Source organism: Callorhinus ursinus, unplaced genomic scaffold (assembly GCF_003265705.2).
Source record: "Callorhinus ursinus isolate GAN/ISIS: 27379988/994484 unplaced genomic scaffold, GSC_fseal_2.0 scaffold12, whole genome shotgun sequence".
In the NCBI taxonomy this organism is placed as follows: Eukaryota; Metazoa; Chordata; class Mammalia; order Carnivora; family Otariidae; genus Callorhinus; species Callorhinus ursinus.
The window spans coordinates 72,975,545-72,992,736 of NW_027397074.1; the positions used below are offsets into that span (position 1 = coordinate 72,975,545).

At 51.0% G+C, this 17,192-nt stretch overlaps 1 protein-coding gene across 2 annotated transcripts; it reads right to left on the bottom strand.

The window, feature by feature from the left end:
• Positions 1 to 294: 294 nt before the first annotated feature.
• AKR1B1 (aldo-keto reductase family 1 member B) lies at positions 295 to 16,127 on the bottom strand. 2 transcript variants are annotated; one of them, XM_073899218.1, is made up of 11 exons: positions 15,970 to 16,087; positions 15,449 to 15,482; positions 7,420 to 7,587; positions 6,646 to 6,762; positions 5,683 to 5,760; positions 5,258 to 5,380; positions 4,673 to 4,779; positions 4,279 to 4,360; positions 3,671 to 3,754; positions 2,659 to 2,741; positions 295 to 704 (listed from the first exon to the last, which is right to left on the bottom strand). In XM_073899218.1, exons 3-11 carry the CDS (start codon positions 7,552 to 7,554, stop codon positions 662 to 664), a joined length of 852 nt encoding a protein of 283 aa, XP_073755319.1. In that variant the 5' UTR covers positions 7,555 to 7,587; positions 15,449 to 15,482; positions 15,970 to 16,087; the 3' UTR covers positions 295 to 661. The 2 variants fall into 2 exon arrangements, with proteins under 2 accessions (XP_073755319.1, XP_025710631.1); XM_025854846.2 differs by lacking the exon at positions 15,449 to 15,482 and having other exon boundaries at positions 15,970 to 16,127.
• Between the last annotated feature and the right edge of the window lie 1,065 nt (positions 16,128 to 17,192).

Sequence of the window (17,192 nt, forward strand, 5' to 3'; positions counted from 1 at the left end):
CTGCACAGTAGCAACACCCTGGGCCAATCAGATGGGCCCCCAGCGGTGAGGTCCAGACAGCACTAGATTTGAAGGCTTCCCAGGTGACTCAAATGTGCACCCAGACGATATCAACCACCCTAACGCTAAATGGGTGAAGAACTGGGGCGAGGGGTCCCCAACCAGAGAGAAAGAGGTCAGGTAATCGTTCTCGTTGCCCAGCTGAGTGTCTGCTTTATAGGTATAGAGGGGACGAAGGCTGAGTGCGACAGACAGCGGTGTATTGCTTCAATAAATCAAAATAAAACGAACAGCAACAAGTCACAAAACAACTTTTATTTGAGGCAAGAAGTCTGGATGAAAAGGTTACAGTTCCCAGCAGCCAACATCCAGTCGTTAGTGGCACTATTTCAACTCTGTAGACTCAACCTAGTCAGAAAAGAGTACTAAGGTCCTACTTTCCCCAGCTGGACAAGAAGAAGGGCAAAGAGAATTAGAAGAAGCTTCTAACCTACTGATACTGCTCTTCAGACCCAACACCGAGCGGGCCAAGCCCTCACCGGCCGGTCCGCAGTTGCTGACCCACCACTGAGGGGCAGAGACCATACTACGCTCCACAGAGGGAAAGGGGCGCGGGGAACACAGCGGCGGGTCACCTGGAGGGGAAGAGGCACCAAGAGCTTCAAAACTCAGCGTTGAAGGGATAGTCCTTGTGGGAAGCACAGCTGTCGGGGAAAAAAAAGAGGAACACATTAGCTTTTCCAGAAGAGATTTCAACCATAACAGATTACGAAAAGCAACGGTGAGTGTCTCATTATCGGCAGAAATAGAGGCCTGAGAGATGAGCCGGTTTTCCAGACTGCGGATCATGGGTCTGCACCTGGGGGCCGCCACCCCCCTCCAGGCTCCTCTGCCTCAGGCTCTCATCAGTCTGCACAGGCTGACGGACCCCACCTGCCCCGGGAGCCCAGCACTGTGCCTGAGGTGGGCGGGGCGCCAAGACACGCTCCGGCTTCCGGGTCACTCAGTCTAAATGGCCGGACCAGACAACATCCCATAGGCTGCAACAGTAAGTGGGTGACCAGACAGAGGTCAGGAGTCTGTATGTGCGACAGAGCCAGAGGGGAGGAAGGAGGCTGGGCGGTGTGTGTGAACAGGGCCAATGGCTCGTGCTGGAACAAGTTTTGGCACTCACACTGGAAAGGCTGGCTGGGCATAGTGTGAAAGGCCAAGGGTGAACCCAGCACGGGGCCCGGAACTCTCAGTCAAAAGATTCGGAGCCATTCAAAACAGCCCCATAGTCTGCCCTTTTTCGCCTCCCAGCAAGCCTGAGTAATAGGCCCCTGCCCTTAGCAACAGAGGCTTAGTAAAGCAGTAATTGCCAAAAAGAGGCAGTGTAGGTGTGTGTCTAGTGAGAAAGCTTCCTAGGTGACCTGGTCTTACCCTCCCTACTCCAGCCCCAGCCCATCCCCACTAACCATCAGCAGCCCCCACAATCACCGATGGCTGTTTCTGGAGTGGCACTGGAGAGTGGAGGGGGTATATGGGAAAAGGGACCCGTTGGAAAACCACTGTGGTCTGTCAGCCCCGAGAGCGCCAATAGGTGGTGTCAGCGGTGGGAAGGGCAAAGGGAAGCGACTGAATGATACAGAGACTCCCACAGGAGAACAGACGTCACCTGGTGAAGGATTCACCTCTCTCTCCCTCACCCAACTTGGTCCAAAAAGGATTTTAATGCCCAAACGTTAAGCACCACGGACACAAATAGGGGCACTGGAAAGGGCCTGGCATGCCGGTGCCAGTGGTCCCCCGCGAGCGGTGTGTGAGTGGCCCATCTGGGACGGCAACGTGCTCACGGCCAAAGCACAGCAGAGCTCTTGGCGGACACGGCCCCCCAGCGCTGCCAACAGCACTGCAGAGGGCGCAGGGCAGGAGAGAGAAGGCTAGCACCCTACCCCACCTCGGGGGAAGTCCGTCTTGCTCAAGAGACTCACCACCGGGAGATGGGGACGAAACAGAGGCCATATAGCGAAAGAGGCAGCTCTCAGCCCCCACTGTAAAACGAAGGCTTCTTAAAAAGCAAAGAATGAGTTTTAAACTTTAGTTACTGTGCTGTAGGACAAGCGGGGGGGGCGGGGGGACGACGACCACAGCAGCAAAAACCAAAAACCAACCTTCCTTGTCATCTCCCTCAAATTCCAAACTACAAGAAGCCAGTGAATATGCAGCTCGAGGGGCCCCGGGTGGCCGCCAGTCAGGGAGGGGTCGAGGGGTTCCGCAGCCCCGAGCCCCAGTCTCCCCACTGAACCTCTCCAATCAAGTCAGTGCAAGAGTCACATGCGAATTCTTCCAGAAGGTGGCACAGCAGCCACACGGATCACCTGGTTTCAGATGAGCCACTGAAACTGGAAAATTAATGCTCAAGTATGTGGCTGCTGCAGGTTAGGCCAGCAATGCTGCTGGGGAGGGAGAAGACATCTAGAACCGATCTCTTGGCATTTTGCCCTTGGCTGTGTCAGGTCAGCTGACACGGGTTCAACTGTTTCCCACTGCGCAGGGATGAGAAAGCAAAACCACGAGCGGCAGTGGGCCCCACTGGGCTGACAGGACGCAGACGTCACCGCCTCCGGGGGCTTCCCTTGTGCCGCCACCTCAGACCCCCTCCGGGCACGCACTCACCTCACCAAGGCACACACCCGCCAGTTGCGGTTGTAGCTGAGTAAGGTGGTCATATCCACGCTGCTCAGTTCAAAGTCAAAGACCTCAAAAGAAAAAAAAACAAAAACAAAAAACCCAGTTATTATTCTTTAAATAAAGGCCAAACCCAGAACACAAAGTGCCCACACAGCTGTGTGCAGGGCCACTGCGGAGCTGCTGCCCTGCGTGGCCCTGCGTGGGGAGGGCAGGAAGAAGACAACGGTCAGAGAAACGAACTGCAGGACTCTCCGGAGAACGCCCACGTGCTGGCGGGATACTACACGAGAAGACAGTCCCTCCCTTCAGAGCCTCTGAGCAAAACGGTACTCCTGAGTCCACTTAAGACTGTCAAAACCACAGCGGTGCTGAGCATTTCTGTGACAAGCAGCAATGGAAAGAAAATGATGGATCACAAGTGTCTCCGCCTCAGTTTACGGTGAAGCAGAGGGAAGAGGTAATCCAACAAGCACAACGCAAGGAACAATCGATCGCACACTGTAGGGAGACGCTCTACAAAGCACTCAGAGGGTCCAGAGGAATTAGGACTGAAGGCTGGCCGGGGAGCTGAAGGATGCGGTCAAAGAAGGTATCTGAGATGGGCCTAAGCAGCCAAGTAAGAGCTAGACAGAGAGGACAAGAGAGGTCCGTCGGGAGGGGCACCGTGCCCGTGAGGCCCACAGCCTGCCGGGGAAGAGCGCAGCCAGCAGGGAGGCCAGCAGGTGGGCCCAAAGCAGCCGCCGGTGAGCCTGGGAGGGGCGGCGCGCATGCGGACAAGGAAGGCCCTCATGTCCCAATGTCCAGAAAGCACACTGCTGTACACTCGCCGGCTACATCTGTGGGCAAGTGTGCAACGGCCGCACAGTTGTCTGCACGGGCTGGCTCCCTGAGAGGAGACAGGACGGTGGGGTCCCACACATGACAATCCAGGCATGAGATGAGAGGCCCTGTCTCCTACTCTGCTGAAAAAACCCTGGCCAACCAGCCCTGGTCTTACCTGAAAGTTCTCAGCAATGTGTTCGGGTGTCATGGACTTGGGGATCACGACCAAATTCCTCTGCATGGGGAACCGGATCAGAACCTGTGAAAAGAGGGGGTGAGGGTGTACGTACACCAATAATCTACATTATTATGTCACTCAGTCTTATACACATCCATTCCCCGAAGATGGAAATTCCAGAACGTCACAGGTGAGAAAACGGGAGGCTCAGAGAGGTTAGGGCCACCCCCAGCCACGCCATGCGCTTCCGCGTCTCCCAGGTGTACTAGGCATGAGGAGGAAGCCATCCTACCACTTGCGAGAAGAAAAACATTTCCCAGGCAGCTAAGGATGAGTGCTCTCCTGCGAGCAGAGATGAGCTTCCCACCTCCATCAGCAAACATGGCCCCTCGGGGCGGCTTGCAGAGGTGGGGGGGGCAGGTGCCACCATCCCCACCACGTGGCCATCTTCTGGCTTCCCAGTCTGTGTACCTGTCTACCACCCGCCCCCGGACCTCCAGGGAGGGCTTGGCTGGGCTTGCTCGCCTCTCCCTCCCCGCTAAAGGGGACCACTAAGAAGGCAGGGACTTCTGGGAATAGTCACGGGCGCGTGGAGAGGACGATACCTGCGCTGTGGTTTTCTTGTGCTTGGCTGCGATAGCTTTGATCCTGGGATCCTCCAACAGGGAGGGGTCCTCAGGCTTGGCCCTGGAGACAGAAAGATGGCCTGTGTGAGCACCCATCATCACCTCCACTCAAGGCAGCTCTAACTCCCCTCAACCTCAGAGGGCAGCGCACCAGTCTCCTCCTGATTTGAAGCTCAGGCACAAACTCCCAACCCTCTGGAAAAAGAGTGGCCATCTTGCTACTAGAAATGACAACCAGGAAACCCAGCAAGAGGCTCCTGGGTAAGTCTGCAAGTTGGCGCCAGAAGCATTTTCCCTGACGCTGAGTATTTCTTTCTAGCCATTTCTAACCTTCACTGATGGACAAGAGAACACGATCCGGTGGGAACCTCACCAGGGCCTGTCAGGAGAGCCGAGCGGGCTGTAGGCAGTCACCACGATGCCTTTGGACTGGCAGTACTGGATTAACTTCTCCTGAGTGAGATACGGGTGGCACTCGATCTGCAGATGCAAACGGGGGGCTGGTGGTGGCATGTGGGCACAGGTGTGGGGACATACAGGAAGTGCCCCCCCAACAGAAAACGATGTATAACCAACATCTGAGCTCCCCAATAAGCTGTAACAACTGTCTCCATTTCCCAGCTAGTGTCCTCAACACAAACAACGATGTTGTTATCGATGTACTGTGGCCATGGGCCCTAAGGGTTTGTTCTGGCTTTGGCCTTTTATCAACTGTGATGAGTCTGAGGATCTCAACGTCTGCACGCTGATAATCCGGGAGAGCCTGAGTCATCACAAGCCAGGCTCCAACCCCGTCTCTCCTGTAAGCTCGGCTCCCAGATGGGTCACCGTCATTCTCAATCCCGAATCGGGACCTGCCTACTGGCTGCTCCCTGGGGGACGTGGATCAGAAGTAACTGCCAGCTTCAGAAAGTAACAAAACAGTCTCCCATGCACACCCTCCCCCGCCGATGTTTACCTGGTTAACAGCCGGCTTATATTTTAAGCCAGGTTTGTTTAAGATCTTCTCGACTTGCAGATGGTTGAAGTTGGAGACTCCAATAGCTTTCACCAGCCCTTCATCCATCAGCTCTTCCATGGCCTACCAACAAAAGAGGAGCTGCTTGCTCCTGACATGTGTCCCAGAGGACAGGGACGAGAAAAGCATCTCTGGCTCCAGTCAGTTCAACAGGTCCTGCCCTTACTAATCGGTGCCGGCAAATTAGACCTTTGAGAAGCCAAGAGACACCAAGACAAAAGCCAGGCTGGCTTTAATAAGATAGGAAGAGCAAAAATGGTGACCAAACACCAAAATGCAGGGAAAGACATGGCAGAGCAGGTCACTCACAGGAGAAAGGGAAACCAGCAAGGGGGGAGAAAAGACCGGGTCAAGGACTGTCTTACCTCCCACGTGTCCACAAAATTGGTGTCGCTGGGAATCACATTGCCTTCCCCATCCAGTGGGAAATATTCCTTCCCATGCTGTTGTTGCAAGAGCAAACAATCAATGACAGCCCTTCACAGACCTGCATCTTTAAACACAAAGTTCTAAAAAAAATTACTAACTACCACAGCTAAAGTTTCCAGAAGATAATCAAGGGCAAATGCACGGGCCAGTGGGAAAAGGAAATAGGCAGACAAGTCCTGAAGCCCCCAGACACTTTTCCTTTCAAATGGTTGCAGCTGACTGTCCGATGGAACCAGCACAATACAACAGGGCTAGAGAATAAAAGCCACATGCCTTCAATCCAGCAGACAAAGCAGAAAACGGACCCTGTGGCTAGGAAGAAGGCAAAGGAGGTAATAACCCGAGTTTGTTCGGTGCAGAGACTCAGGCTGCCAAGGAATACTGATGAGGCTTCCACAGGATGGGGCCTGTGTGCAGAAGGCAGGACTACATCCCCACACACGGAAGCAGAGGGTGACAGCCAATGAGGTCTTCGGGCCACATGCAGAATGTCACCTGAGCCACGTTCGCGGTTACAGTTTGAAACGGTACCACCGCAGCAAATGACAAAGCACAGCGCTCCTCAAATTCTGTAACGTGCAATCGAGTCACCTATGGCTCAGACTCAGTAGGCCTGGGGGGCCAGAGGCTGATTTCTAACAGCTCCCAGGTGACAGCACTGGCAGCTACTTCAGGAACAGGGCCTGGGCCAGTAAGCACACACACGCAGCGTGTGCCCACCTCTACCCACCTAATGCAAGAGGGCCTGGCACACCCAGGCTACACGGAGGGACAGGGCCTGAATCAGTAAGGACACACACACAGCGTGTGCCCATCTCTACCCACCTAATGCAGGAGGGCTTGGCACATCCAGGCTACACAGAGGGACAGGGGCCTGGCCTGAGCCCTGTGTCGCCTACCTTGAAGCCGGTTGGCCAGTGAATAAGGTAGAGGTCCAGGTAGTCCAGCTTCAGGTCACTGAGTGTCTTCTGGCAGGCTCCCTTCACCATGCTCTTCTCATGGAACGTGCACCACAGCTGAAGCCAGGGAGAGAGCATGTCTGAGCCCGTGTGCAGGAGGTGGTTTCCCCAGCCAGGAGCCGGACGGCTCGAAGACAAAACCCACCCCTCTCACTGTGGCACTGTAAATGGTAGTGAGGGGGTTTCCACTGCACACCGTGGACCCTAACTTTCCAAGGCAGGCAGGATAATCAGGTCGGGGAAATCTGGCAGAGGGACCAAACTGAAGGCATAATGTAGAATGGACAGGTCAGGAAGGCCCAGGCCCTAAAACATGAGCTCTCAAGGCCGTTTTCCTACAAGGCTTGGTCTCTGTGGAGCCAGCCTCACCCTCCCACCCAGTGTCCCTTTGGGCACCCAAAGCCTCCAGGTGAAAGACCATGGCCAGCAGTGGAGATCCAGTCTCCCGATGGAAACCAAGTTCTGTCCTCAAAGGTAACTCCCTGGAAAGGGAGCACCAACCCACAATCTGAGCCTCATCAACAAGGGGCTCTAACCAATGGCTCTACACCACATGACCACCTAACACACAAGGGACAGGCGAGCTTCGGAGCCCTCTATGGCCTGTAGTCAACCCGTATCCCCGGCAGAATGGCCTCGGCTCCTAAGCTGGCTCTGCCATTGCACAAACATGAAGGAAAAGCCAATCGCCTGGGCCCCCCTGCCCGGCTGCACCTTGCTGACGATGAAGAGGTCCTCACGCTTCACCACCTGCTCCTTGAGCTTCTCCTGGATGGCCAACCCCACCTCGTTCTCGTTCTGGTACACGTGAGCACAGTCAATGTGACGGTACCCAAGGTCAATGGCCATCTTCACAGCCTCGGTCACTTTGCCTGGAGGGGACTGAAAGGAAAGGCACCGGAAGGCATGGAGTTAAAATCAACAACAAAGCAACCCAGGCAGAAAGAAGGGCAGTGTGAGCCCCCCGCTCCTCGCTGAAGCTCCTGCCCCGCTCCGACGGCTGCGGATGGCCAGCGGCTTCCCAAACCATCTGCTCTCAGACAGGGGCGTGGAACCGAGGTGAAATGCTGCATGGCTTCACATTAGCATACTCCTGACAACCACTTAATGGTAGCCTAGCCCACCCTAAAAAAATGTGCCAGAGCGGTCTCCCTTGCTTCTTTACATCTGTTGATTTACAAACCACTGTATAAAAAAAACCACCCTATCTGAATCTTTTAGGTTCCCAAGACAGTAAGGAACACCATGTCCTTCAAACAGCTCAGAGTATTTTAATAACTGCTGTAAATATTTACCCAATGCCCGTTTGGTTTCTGAGCTGTCACTAAATGCCCATGCTTTACTTTCTCTTCAGTGTGGATTCTGACACTGGCAATCATTTGTTTTTCAGCAGTTCTGGAACATCATCGTAAAGTCAAGGACATTATTGATACAGATTCAAAGGCTGGTGCTTTCTTTGTGACCAAGTAAGAACTTGCTCTAAGAGGCAGGGGTGGGAGACAGCCCCTCTGAGATACCAGCAGACAGAAAGGAGTTGGGAGGAGAGGGGAAATGGGCATCACGAATGTGTGGGCAGAGCTGCAGAGAGACTAGACAGCCGTCTGACCACCTCTGTGCCCAGGACAGGGCAGAGCCTGGCTGTCAGGGAAGAGGAGGCTCCTCCAGGGCTTTGAGCTTCACCAGCGCCCAGACTGACCTCATGGACATTTACTCCATCGCCTCACTGATCCTACTCAGACCAGAGAGGTGAAAAATACACACATGTGCAACAGACTGTGGCATGAATACAGTGCATTCCTCCAGAGAGCTGGGGGAGAAGAGAATGAAAAGGAAAATCCCCAGGGCTATGAGCAGCTGCAGACATTTGCTGTTTTGACATCAGCTGTTGTGAACAGGGCCGGGGCAGGGGGTGAGATTATGATCCAGCGCGAACAAGGGTATGGCCAGAGCCTGTTAGTACACTGAGCTTGCTCACCCCCAAGGAGGGAGCAGGGGGCGGGATGCTAACCTCGGGTCTAAAAGAGGGTACACCTCCAGATGACCTGATTATCTCTTTTTTTCCGTGGAGGAACAAAGAACCTACAGGTACAGCCTTCCCCACCGTTGGAGATTCAAGGGACCAGGCAGAAGGAAGCCCAGCCCCGGAGAGAGGGGCGGGCATACTCCGCAGGCCCGGCCTGGCCACACGTTGCATCTGGCACAGCAACTGGTGCAGAGGCATGACCCAAACCAGGCCCGCGGGACTCGGTCTCTGGAACTACTACCAAGACAAGCTCCCATTCTGCTGGGGTCGCCGAGCTGGGGGAATGGAGTCAGGAGCAGCTCGAACAGAGTGGGGGGTCGAGAGAGACTGCTCCGAGCAACATCACATACAGCCTTGACTCTGGGTACGCCCGAGGGCATCCTGTGGGCCCAGAAGTCCCCACCTCACATACTTTTTATTCTGCCCAACGGAATTATTCAGCTCCTTGGAGCCAGAAAAGTGTAAACTAGGATATTCAAGGTTGCCGAAAGAGTGGCACAAAACTGAAAAAAGGTTCACGTTATGTTTTCAGAGAAAAGCCAAGGGCAGAAACGACCAAGAGATGAGCCAGGGACACAGGCACTGGGAAGCTGGCCACGCTGCTTTCTAAAGGTAAAGAAAAACAGAAGCAAGGACTGTTGAGGAAGGACTGTTGGGCATTTTATAAATTCAGTCTGCAGAAGTTGTAGCAACTGGTGACAAGACTCCCAAGAATGGGGGCTGTGTCAAATTTATTTGACAGAGAGACACAAGCAGGGGGAGCGGGAGAGGGAGAAGCAGGCTTCTCACTGAGCGGGGAGCCCAATGATGCAGGGCTCGATCCCAGGACCCTGGGATCATGACCTGAGCCCAAGGCAGATGCTTAAAACTGAGCCACCCAGGCGCCCCCAGCCTCTCCTTTTTGGCGACACCTTTTGCAGCCACAGGGAGGCCACACGGGGCCACGTGCTCTGCCACAGGACTGATGGCTGTCCCCTGGGCTGACCCTGAACAGGCAGGGCAGATCATGTCACTGAATGGATACTCACCAGTGGGGTATTTAGCACACACTAGCTCAGACTGAAAATATGACCCATTTTTACCAGTTTTGAATACATTAATACACTGAATCTTTACCACAACCCTGGCAGATAGAGTTATCTCTATAGCTAGGGAAAGAAAGGCACAGAAGGTGATGCAAAGGGTCCATGATCACAGTCGGTCAAAGACGTCAGGACTTAAATGTTGACAGAAGGACCTCAGAGCCATGCTCTGCCTAGAGGTCTGTCCTCCTGTGTGGATCCTAAGAGGCACGAGACACTGGTCAGTGAAAGGATTAAGTCTCCTAGCCTTGGAAAAATCATTCTCTGGAATGAAAATGTACTAGAGTCCACAAACTACATTTACTATTCATCATCTGAACCTAACCCTTCACAGAAAGAGACTAAATGAACTTCTCTTACCACTAACGAATCAGACAATTTAAGATACGGTGAAAAAAATCACACAATGAACTTGGCAATGCTAGTATGTGATTATACCATCTCTCCATTTCATGCCACATTTACAAATGCAAACAGAAGGAGTGGTCCAAACTGAAACTTTGAAAAGAAAAATCATGAAAGTGTATTTCCACACATCTCAGCAAATCTGCAGAAAACTGTTACGGGAAACATTCAAATTACAGATGACCAAATTGTACAAATCCTACAGACTTAAATCATGTTTTAACTCGATTCTGCCAATAATCTGCCCTGTGACTCAGGCAAACCCATGGATGCCCAACTCTCTTGAACCTTAGAGCTCCAGAGTGCTAGCTCAGGCAGCAACCTGGCAATGGTCTGAGCTGATGGCACCAACGGATGGCAGTGAGCATTCTCGGCCCCGGGGTTCCCCACCATCTCCACAAGATACACCTCCCCATCTCCTTGCTTTGTAACATTTGCAGCCCGCTAACACCAACTCGGACCCTATTAGTGCCCCCCCTTTACACACACACACTTTTAAAAACCTAATCATCTTCCCCTTTGCATGTAGCTCTTACCTGTTACTTTAATAACCCTCCCTCTATTCCCTCTGCAAGGAAAGGTTATAAAATGGCATCAATGGCTAAAAAAAAAAAGGATTTCAGAGACTCAATTCCCTTGCAATATTAACCACGGGGATTTCTGAAAGAGGGGATTATGTTCTTTCTGATGTATTTTTTAAAAATTTTCTCTTGTTAGCAGGTTATTACTTTTGCAATGAAAGGAGGGATGGGAATGAAAGAAACTTAACTTTGGGGGAAAATCCTAGGTAAGATGTATGAGAACAGTGTGCCAATGATAATCCTAGGATAAGGAATAGGAAACCATAACTTTTGATGTGAACTTAGATTTAATAAAGAACCAGGGCCATCAACCTCTAAAGCCTTTAAAAATACCATGATCGGGCGCCTGGGTGGCTCAGTTGGTTAAGCATCTGCCTTCGGCTCAGGTCATGATCTCAGGGTCCTGGGATCAAGCCCCGCATCGGGCTCCCTGCTCAGCAGAAAGCCTGCTTCTCCCTCTCCCACTCCCCCTGCTTGTGTTCCCTCTCTCGCTGTCTGTCAAATAAATAAATAAAATCTTAAAAAAAAATAAAAATACCATGATCACAGAAAAGCCGTCCCCACAAACATTATTTAACTTCTTCTGATTAAACCAGCTTTTCTTTACAGAAACTAAACCTGCGTCTAAGAGAAACTCATTTTTTTATTATTAGGTTTGTTTAAATACTAGTGGTCTTACAATATAATTTTCTATTTTAAGTGTTCGTTTTAAGTGTAAGTCATTTCAACCAGACGCAAGTGTAACAGGCATTTGTGACTTCTCAAAATGTATTCCATTCACTTAGAATCTTCTGGAAGAGGAGTTGGCAAACTTTTTCTATAAGATGCCAGAGAATATTTTAGGCTTTGTCGGCCTGACGGTCGGATGCAAGTGCCCCACTCTGCCACTGCAGCACAAAAGCAGTCATAAATAATACGTACACAGGAGATGTGTTCTAATAAAACTTTATTTACAAAAATGGTCTGTGGCTTGTAGTTTACCAGCCCATTTCTATGCCAGAAGAGCATACAAAGAAATGGGGATTAGGCAAGAGGCCCAGCCTTGATTTGTCCTAATTCCTAATCACAAATAAAATGGTGTCCAATTCAGTATTATGATTAACGAAAAGTTAGGTATTCTGATCCTGAACATGGGTATTTTGGTGACCAAAAGGGTTTAATCCCAGTTCTAATTTAGCCAATTGACAATACAATCTCAATCAACTTCGGGTAAATCTGAGCAAGCTGGCTTCCTCACTCTGTAGGGCACACAATGCTCCACTCAGCACAAATGGGAGACTGGGGACCTGGTGGTTTGTATAAACAAGGCTTAAAATCTGCCGTACTCCTAAGATTCCAACAGACCAATCATGGGGGAGAATCCAGAGAGTAACAACAACATGCTACCTCTCGTGTCCAATCTACAGTCAATACAAAGCGTGCTTTTCAATGTTTGGTGCAGATAAGCCAACCTCACTGGGCTCATGATCAGTACGTCCACATCTATTTACAGTTCTGTACAAATGATAAGGGGCTGACCACCCTTTTCAGTTGCCTCATCACATGAAAACAGTCAATCTGGCTACTCTTTGGCATCAAAGCTCATAATCAGGCTTGGAAACAAACACAAACCAACTAATAAAATTGAAATTAGCTTCCTCCCACCCAACCTGAATCAATCTCTGCTGAATTCTAAGACACTGATATCTCCACTTGGTTGAGATGGGACTGGACCAGGGCTGGCCCTGCTTGGGGAAGACTTAACTATCTTTGATCTTGAAGAGGGCCAGGTTGAGGCCCACAGGGAGATGAGGCAGGTGAACGGTAAAACCAAGTTATGGTCTCAGCTCCAAAGCCAGCACCTCATCCCCCCACCCCAACCCAGGATCTTGGGGCTAATACAAGCTTGTCCTACTTTGGGCATGTGACAGAAAGTCTTTCTCAGCACATTTTTTTCTCCCTCATGTGTTCTTAAAGGGGGAGATATCACCCCCAAAGAGGCAAAAACTGGTTCAGTGGGGGCAAAAAATAAAATCTTAGCTTACACAAAGGTTTGTGGCCCTCTGAAGGACCACAGGACATAAACAAATATACAGTCTATCTCTGATGTTAAAATTGTGTGTGGGGGGGCAATTAGGAAAAAACGTCTCAAAGGTTCTTGCATGGGGCAGGGGGGGAGATAATGGAAAAGAGGTTAAGAAACACAGTTGCCCTCCACCCCTCAGTTTGAAGTATGTGCGTGTGTCATAATAACCAAACTACCAACAATTTTTCAGCTAGGTCAGAACATTTACTAGCAACAGGACTGCAAGAGGACATCAAAAGAAATCTGTTTTAACGGATTCCTGGCAAAACAAGGTTGGTGGGTTTACTTCCTGTCTAATGGGGAAGGCAAGCTTGCCGGGGAGAAACACTCGCTATGCCACACGGGGTCTGAGGCAGAGAGGCTCTCCCATCTGCCTGTAAGCCTCACTTCCAAGGACAGAAGGGCAGATTTGAGGACCTTTGATGCAAAAAGCAGATCGGAGACCACTAGAGCCCCACAAAGGGTCTGGATGGCACAACACAGATGCCATGATAGGAAAGATCCAGGAGAACAAGGAACTGTACCCGCTTGCAGAGCCTCCCCCAATTCTCACAAAGATAAGCAAATGCTTCTCAGGTCACCCCTTCTTTTGTCCAGCATCTGTGAAGAAATATGTACACACATATGGGGGTAAGGGGAAGAGTTACTATCACATTATCTGCTATCCTTAAGAAAAAAAAAAAAAAAAAGGAATCCATTCTATGCCTATACTTGTGCTATTTATTTCACTGCTACCTCCCCTCTCACACCTCAACACAATTCTGTACAAACCTCATCTCCTCACCTCCCCCACCATCCAAAGTTATCTTACTTCTTTGTATCAATACCTATCTAACGTATCTTTTGGGTACCTACTGTTTACCAGGTGTTGTAAGATGTGCTTGTGAACAAGACAGATGTTACCCTTGCCCTCAAAGAACGTACTCTGCCAGAATGAATGACCTCACTATAGATTTTATAATGTTAAATAAACATGCAGCTTTTCAGGGCATTAAGTGTGCAGGTGCAGGACTTTAAACTCTCTTTAAGGGACACCTGGTTGGCTCAGTTGGTTAACTGTCCCAACTCTTGATTTGGGCTCCGGTCATGATTTCAGGGTCGTGAGATCAGGCTCTGTGCTATAAAATGCCAGCCCCCTCTCTCCCTCTGCCCCCCCAATCGTGCTTGCACGCACGCTCACTCTCTAAAAAATAAAAAATAGGGGTGCCTGGGTGGCTCAGTCGGCTAAGTGTCTGGCTCTTCGCTTCAGTTCAGGTCCTGGGATTGAGCCCCACATCAGGCTCTGAGCCCAACGGGGAGTCTGCTTGAGGATTCTCTCCCTCTTCCTCTGCCCCTCCCCCTGCTCGCACTCTCTCTAAATAAATAAATCTTTTTTTAAAAAAATAAAACAGGGACGCCTGGGTGACTCAGTCGGTTAAGTTTCCGCCTTCAGCTCAGGTCATGATCTCAGGGTCCTGGGATCGAGCCCCGCATCCGACTCACTGCTCAGCAGCGAGTCTGCTTCTCCCTCTCCCTCTGTGATCTCTCTCACTTTCACTAATATATGAATAAAATCTTTAAAAATAATTTTTTAAAGAAAATTTTTAAAAAATTCTGAAAATCCTTTTAACAAATTTTTATTCCTTATTTACCCTAGAGTAGTAATTTACAAACGATGGACCAAGGTCAGGAACCTAATTTCTGAAAACACAGAATAAAAATATTGGAATTCATCCCACTTAGTAGTGTTTTGTGGATCTTTTCTGTTCCAGTTATTTGCGTATGTCTGTGTGTGCCTGCATCATTATACAAACTGTAATAATTTACTATTGCCAAGAAAGTGTCTTTTCACATCCATTCCAAGAGAATAACCCTCAACAGCTGAAATTTAACTCTGTATCACGGTCATAATTCAATTACACCCTTAGAGCCCTCACTGGACTTCTTGAAGGAAACACAAATTACACATACTCTGATTACTTTGGCCAAAAAACACTCTGTGTAAAGCAACTCTTTGACCCTTTCCTTATTTCTTATATTTCCTAATCTTCAATTGCAGCTTTTAGGGTAGAGATAAACCCCACCCTCTGTTCTAGATCAAACCATTTAGCGGTGCACTCAATCCTCTCTCATTTCCTTATCAGTGTGTGAAGATCCAATGCCCAGGCCCACATTCAAAGTTCCTGGGAAAAACTGGGTCACAGCTGTAGAATGTAATATATAATACCCCAAACCTAACTTATAAGGAGCTTTTAAAAACACTGGGTTTTGTCCCAGCGCCTGTAATACCACCCGTCAGTGCTCCCTACTTTTCAGATAATCAGGCTAGCCTTTTTATTCCTAACCACTTCTTAGGGACGCTGGGGAAAGATTTCAGTGGTTGTTAAGGTTTCTGGAAGACCGTTCTAATACTGGCAACAGCTAACAGTTTTCTCTGGGCGGTAACCACAGGTACCCAGGTTCTCTGCGAAGGTCTGCCCCGCATACGACTCCCGCCCCCGCCCCCAACCCCGAGAGGCAAGCTCCGCTACAAGGGGTCAGCGTCGCGTGTTTGGGGACACGGAGATAGATGCATCCTGGGCAAACTCGTGGCAGCTAATTTAATTACCTGCAGTCTCCGGCCTTAAGCTGAGTGCTTATTCCTGAGAGAGTAAAAACGGAAACAATTAAGAATAAACTATTTAGAAGAGAGACAAAGGCGCAGGTGCCGCAGGTGCGGCTCAGACGCGATTCGCCGGCGCGCGACGGCCCACCCCCCTTTCGGGCCCAACGCCCCAGCTCCTCCCGATGCCCGCCCCCTGGGCAGAGCGGCGGGGCGCAGGAGACCCCCTTCTGTGATTTTCCAACCGGGCTCGGATTCCAAGTGCGGCCTGGGGATCCCACCCGCCGAGCGTCTACGGCAGCAGTCCCCCACCCAAGCCCCCGGGACGGCAGGCCAGCGCCCGGTGCCCCGGTCCCCGCGGGGACCACCCCGTCCCGCCCGGGCCCGGCCAGCCCAACTGTGGCTCCTTGGAGGCCGGGCCTCCCCGGCCGGGGGCACCGCTCTGAGTCACTGTAGGTCCCTACCGCCCCAGGCCGCGCTGAGCCCGAGACAAGCCGTGGGACGCGCGCGCTCCCGAGAGCACTTACCTTCCAGGTGCCCAGCCCCATGATGGGCATCTTGGCGCCGGTGTAGAGCACGAGGTGGCTGGCCATGGCTGCCGAGATCCGCAGGCCCGCTCCCGAAGACCACGCCGCGCCAGCTGCGGCGCAGGCTTTTAAATAGCCCGTGAGGCCTGCGGGAAGGGCGGGTCCGACGGACGACGGGCATACGCGAAGGCGGCTTCTGATTGGCCGGCCCGCGCCGAGACTGGGGCGCCGCAGCCCGGGGTCTCGGCGAGGACGCGCCTTCCGCTAGGTCCCAGAGAGGCCCGGATTCTCGGCGCTCCGCTCGCCCACGCCCTACCTGGCGGCGGCTGGGGACGTCGCACCAGGCAGCGGGGCGCGTTGGAACCGGAATGCTTCAGCGAAAGTACCAGACATCTTATAAATAAGTAGACTGGGAAGGAGTTCGCGTTTCATTTTTTTAAAAGGAGCCCCGAAGGATGCATTTGTCTGTTGTCCAAGCCAGAGTCACGCTCTTTTGAGAACTGGACCAATGTCTTATCATCTGTAGGAATCATACTGACCACAGGTACAGTTTAGCAGTGCACTTTGCTTTTACAAAGGTGCCTATCAGAGAAATGGCTTGCAGTCTTGTTGCAGAACACCTACTGGAGACCGGAGTTCACACAGCTTGTATGTAGGCCCTTAGGGGTATCTCGGCATCCCACCCTAGGTGCGAGTTTTGTCTGTACCACTGAGCGTGGTTGAGCAAGCCTTCCTCAAAAGCCAGCATCTTTTGAGGTTAGGAATCCCTGATGAGCTTGGTTCAGAACCCATGGACGGCTTCAGGTTTTCAGAAAATAAGACTGTCAAACCAAGTTTTAATAATGGAACTTAACAGAACTCTCTAGAAGAGTGAAAAGGCAGAAACCCACCAAAGAAAAGTTAACTTTAATATTGTAGCTTCAAGTATTTCAAGTGAGGAGGTGCTAAAGAATAAATTGATCAGCCCTGTCAGCCAAGAAGACATTACTTCCCAAGACCCCCAAAAGTTGCTGAAAAGAGCTTTGAAGACAATTTTGGTTTCTTTTCAACAAACTTTCTCCCTGATTCTCTGTCCTACTCCAAACCTGCTCTTCTTGCTCCATCACCCTCTAATCTTTCCTAATTATGTAAGATTGGGAATTACATCTGCAGGGCAATGACTCAGGAACCAGACCTCACTAAACTCCATTCTGGTGATTTTCCACTTGGTGACTTCTAAAAAG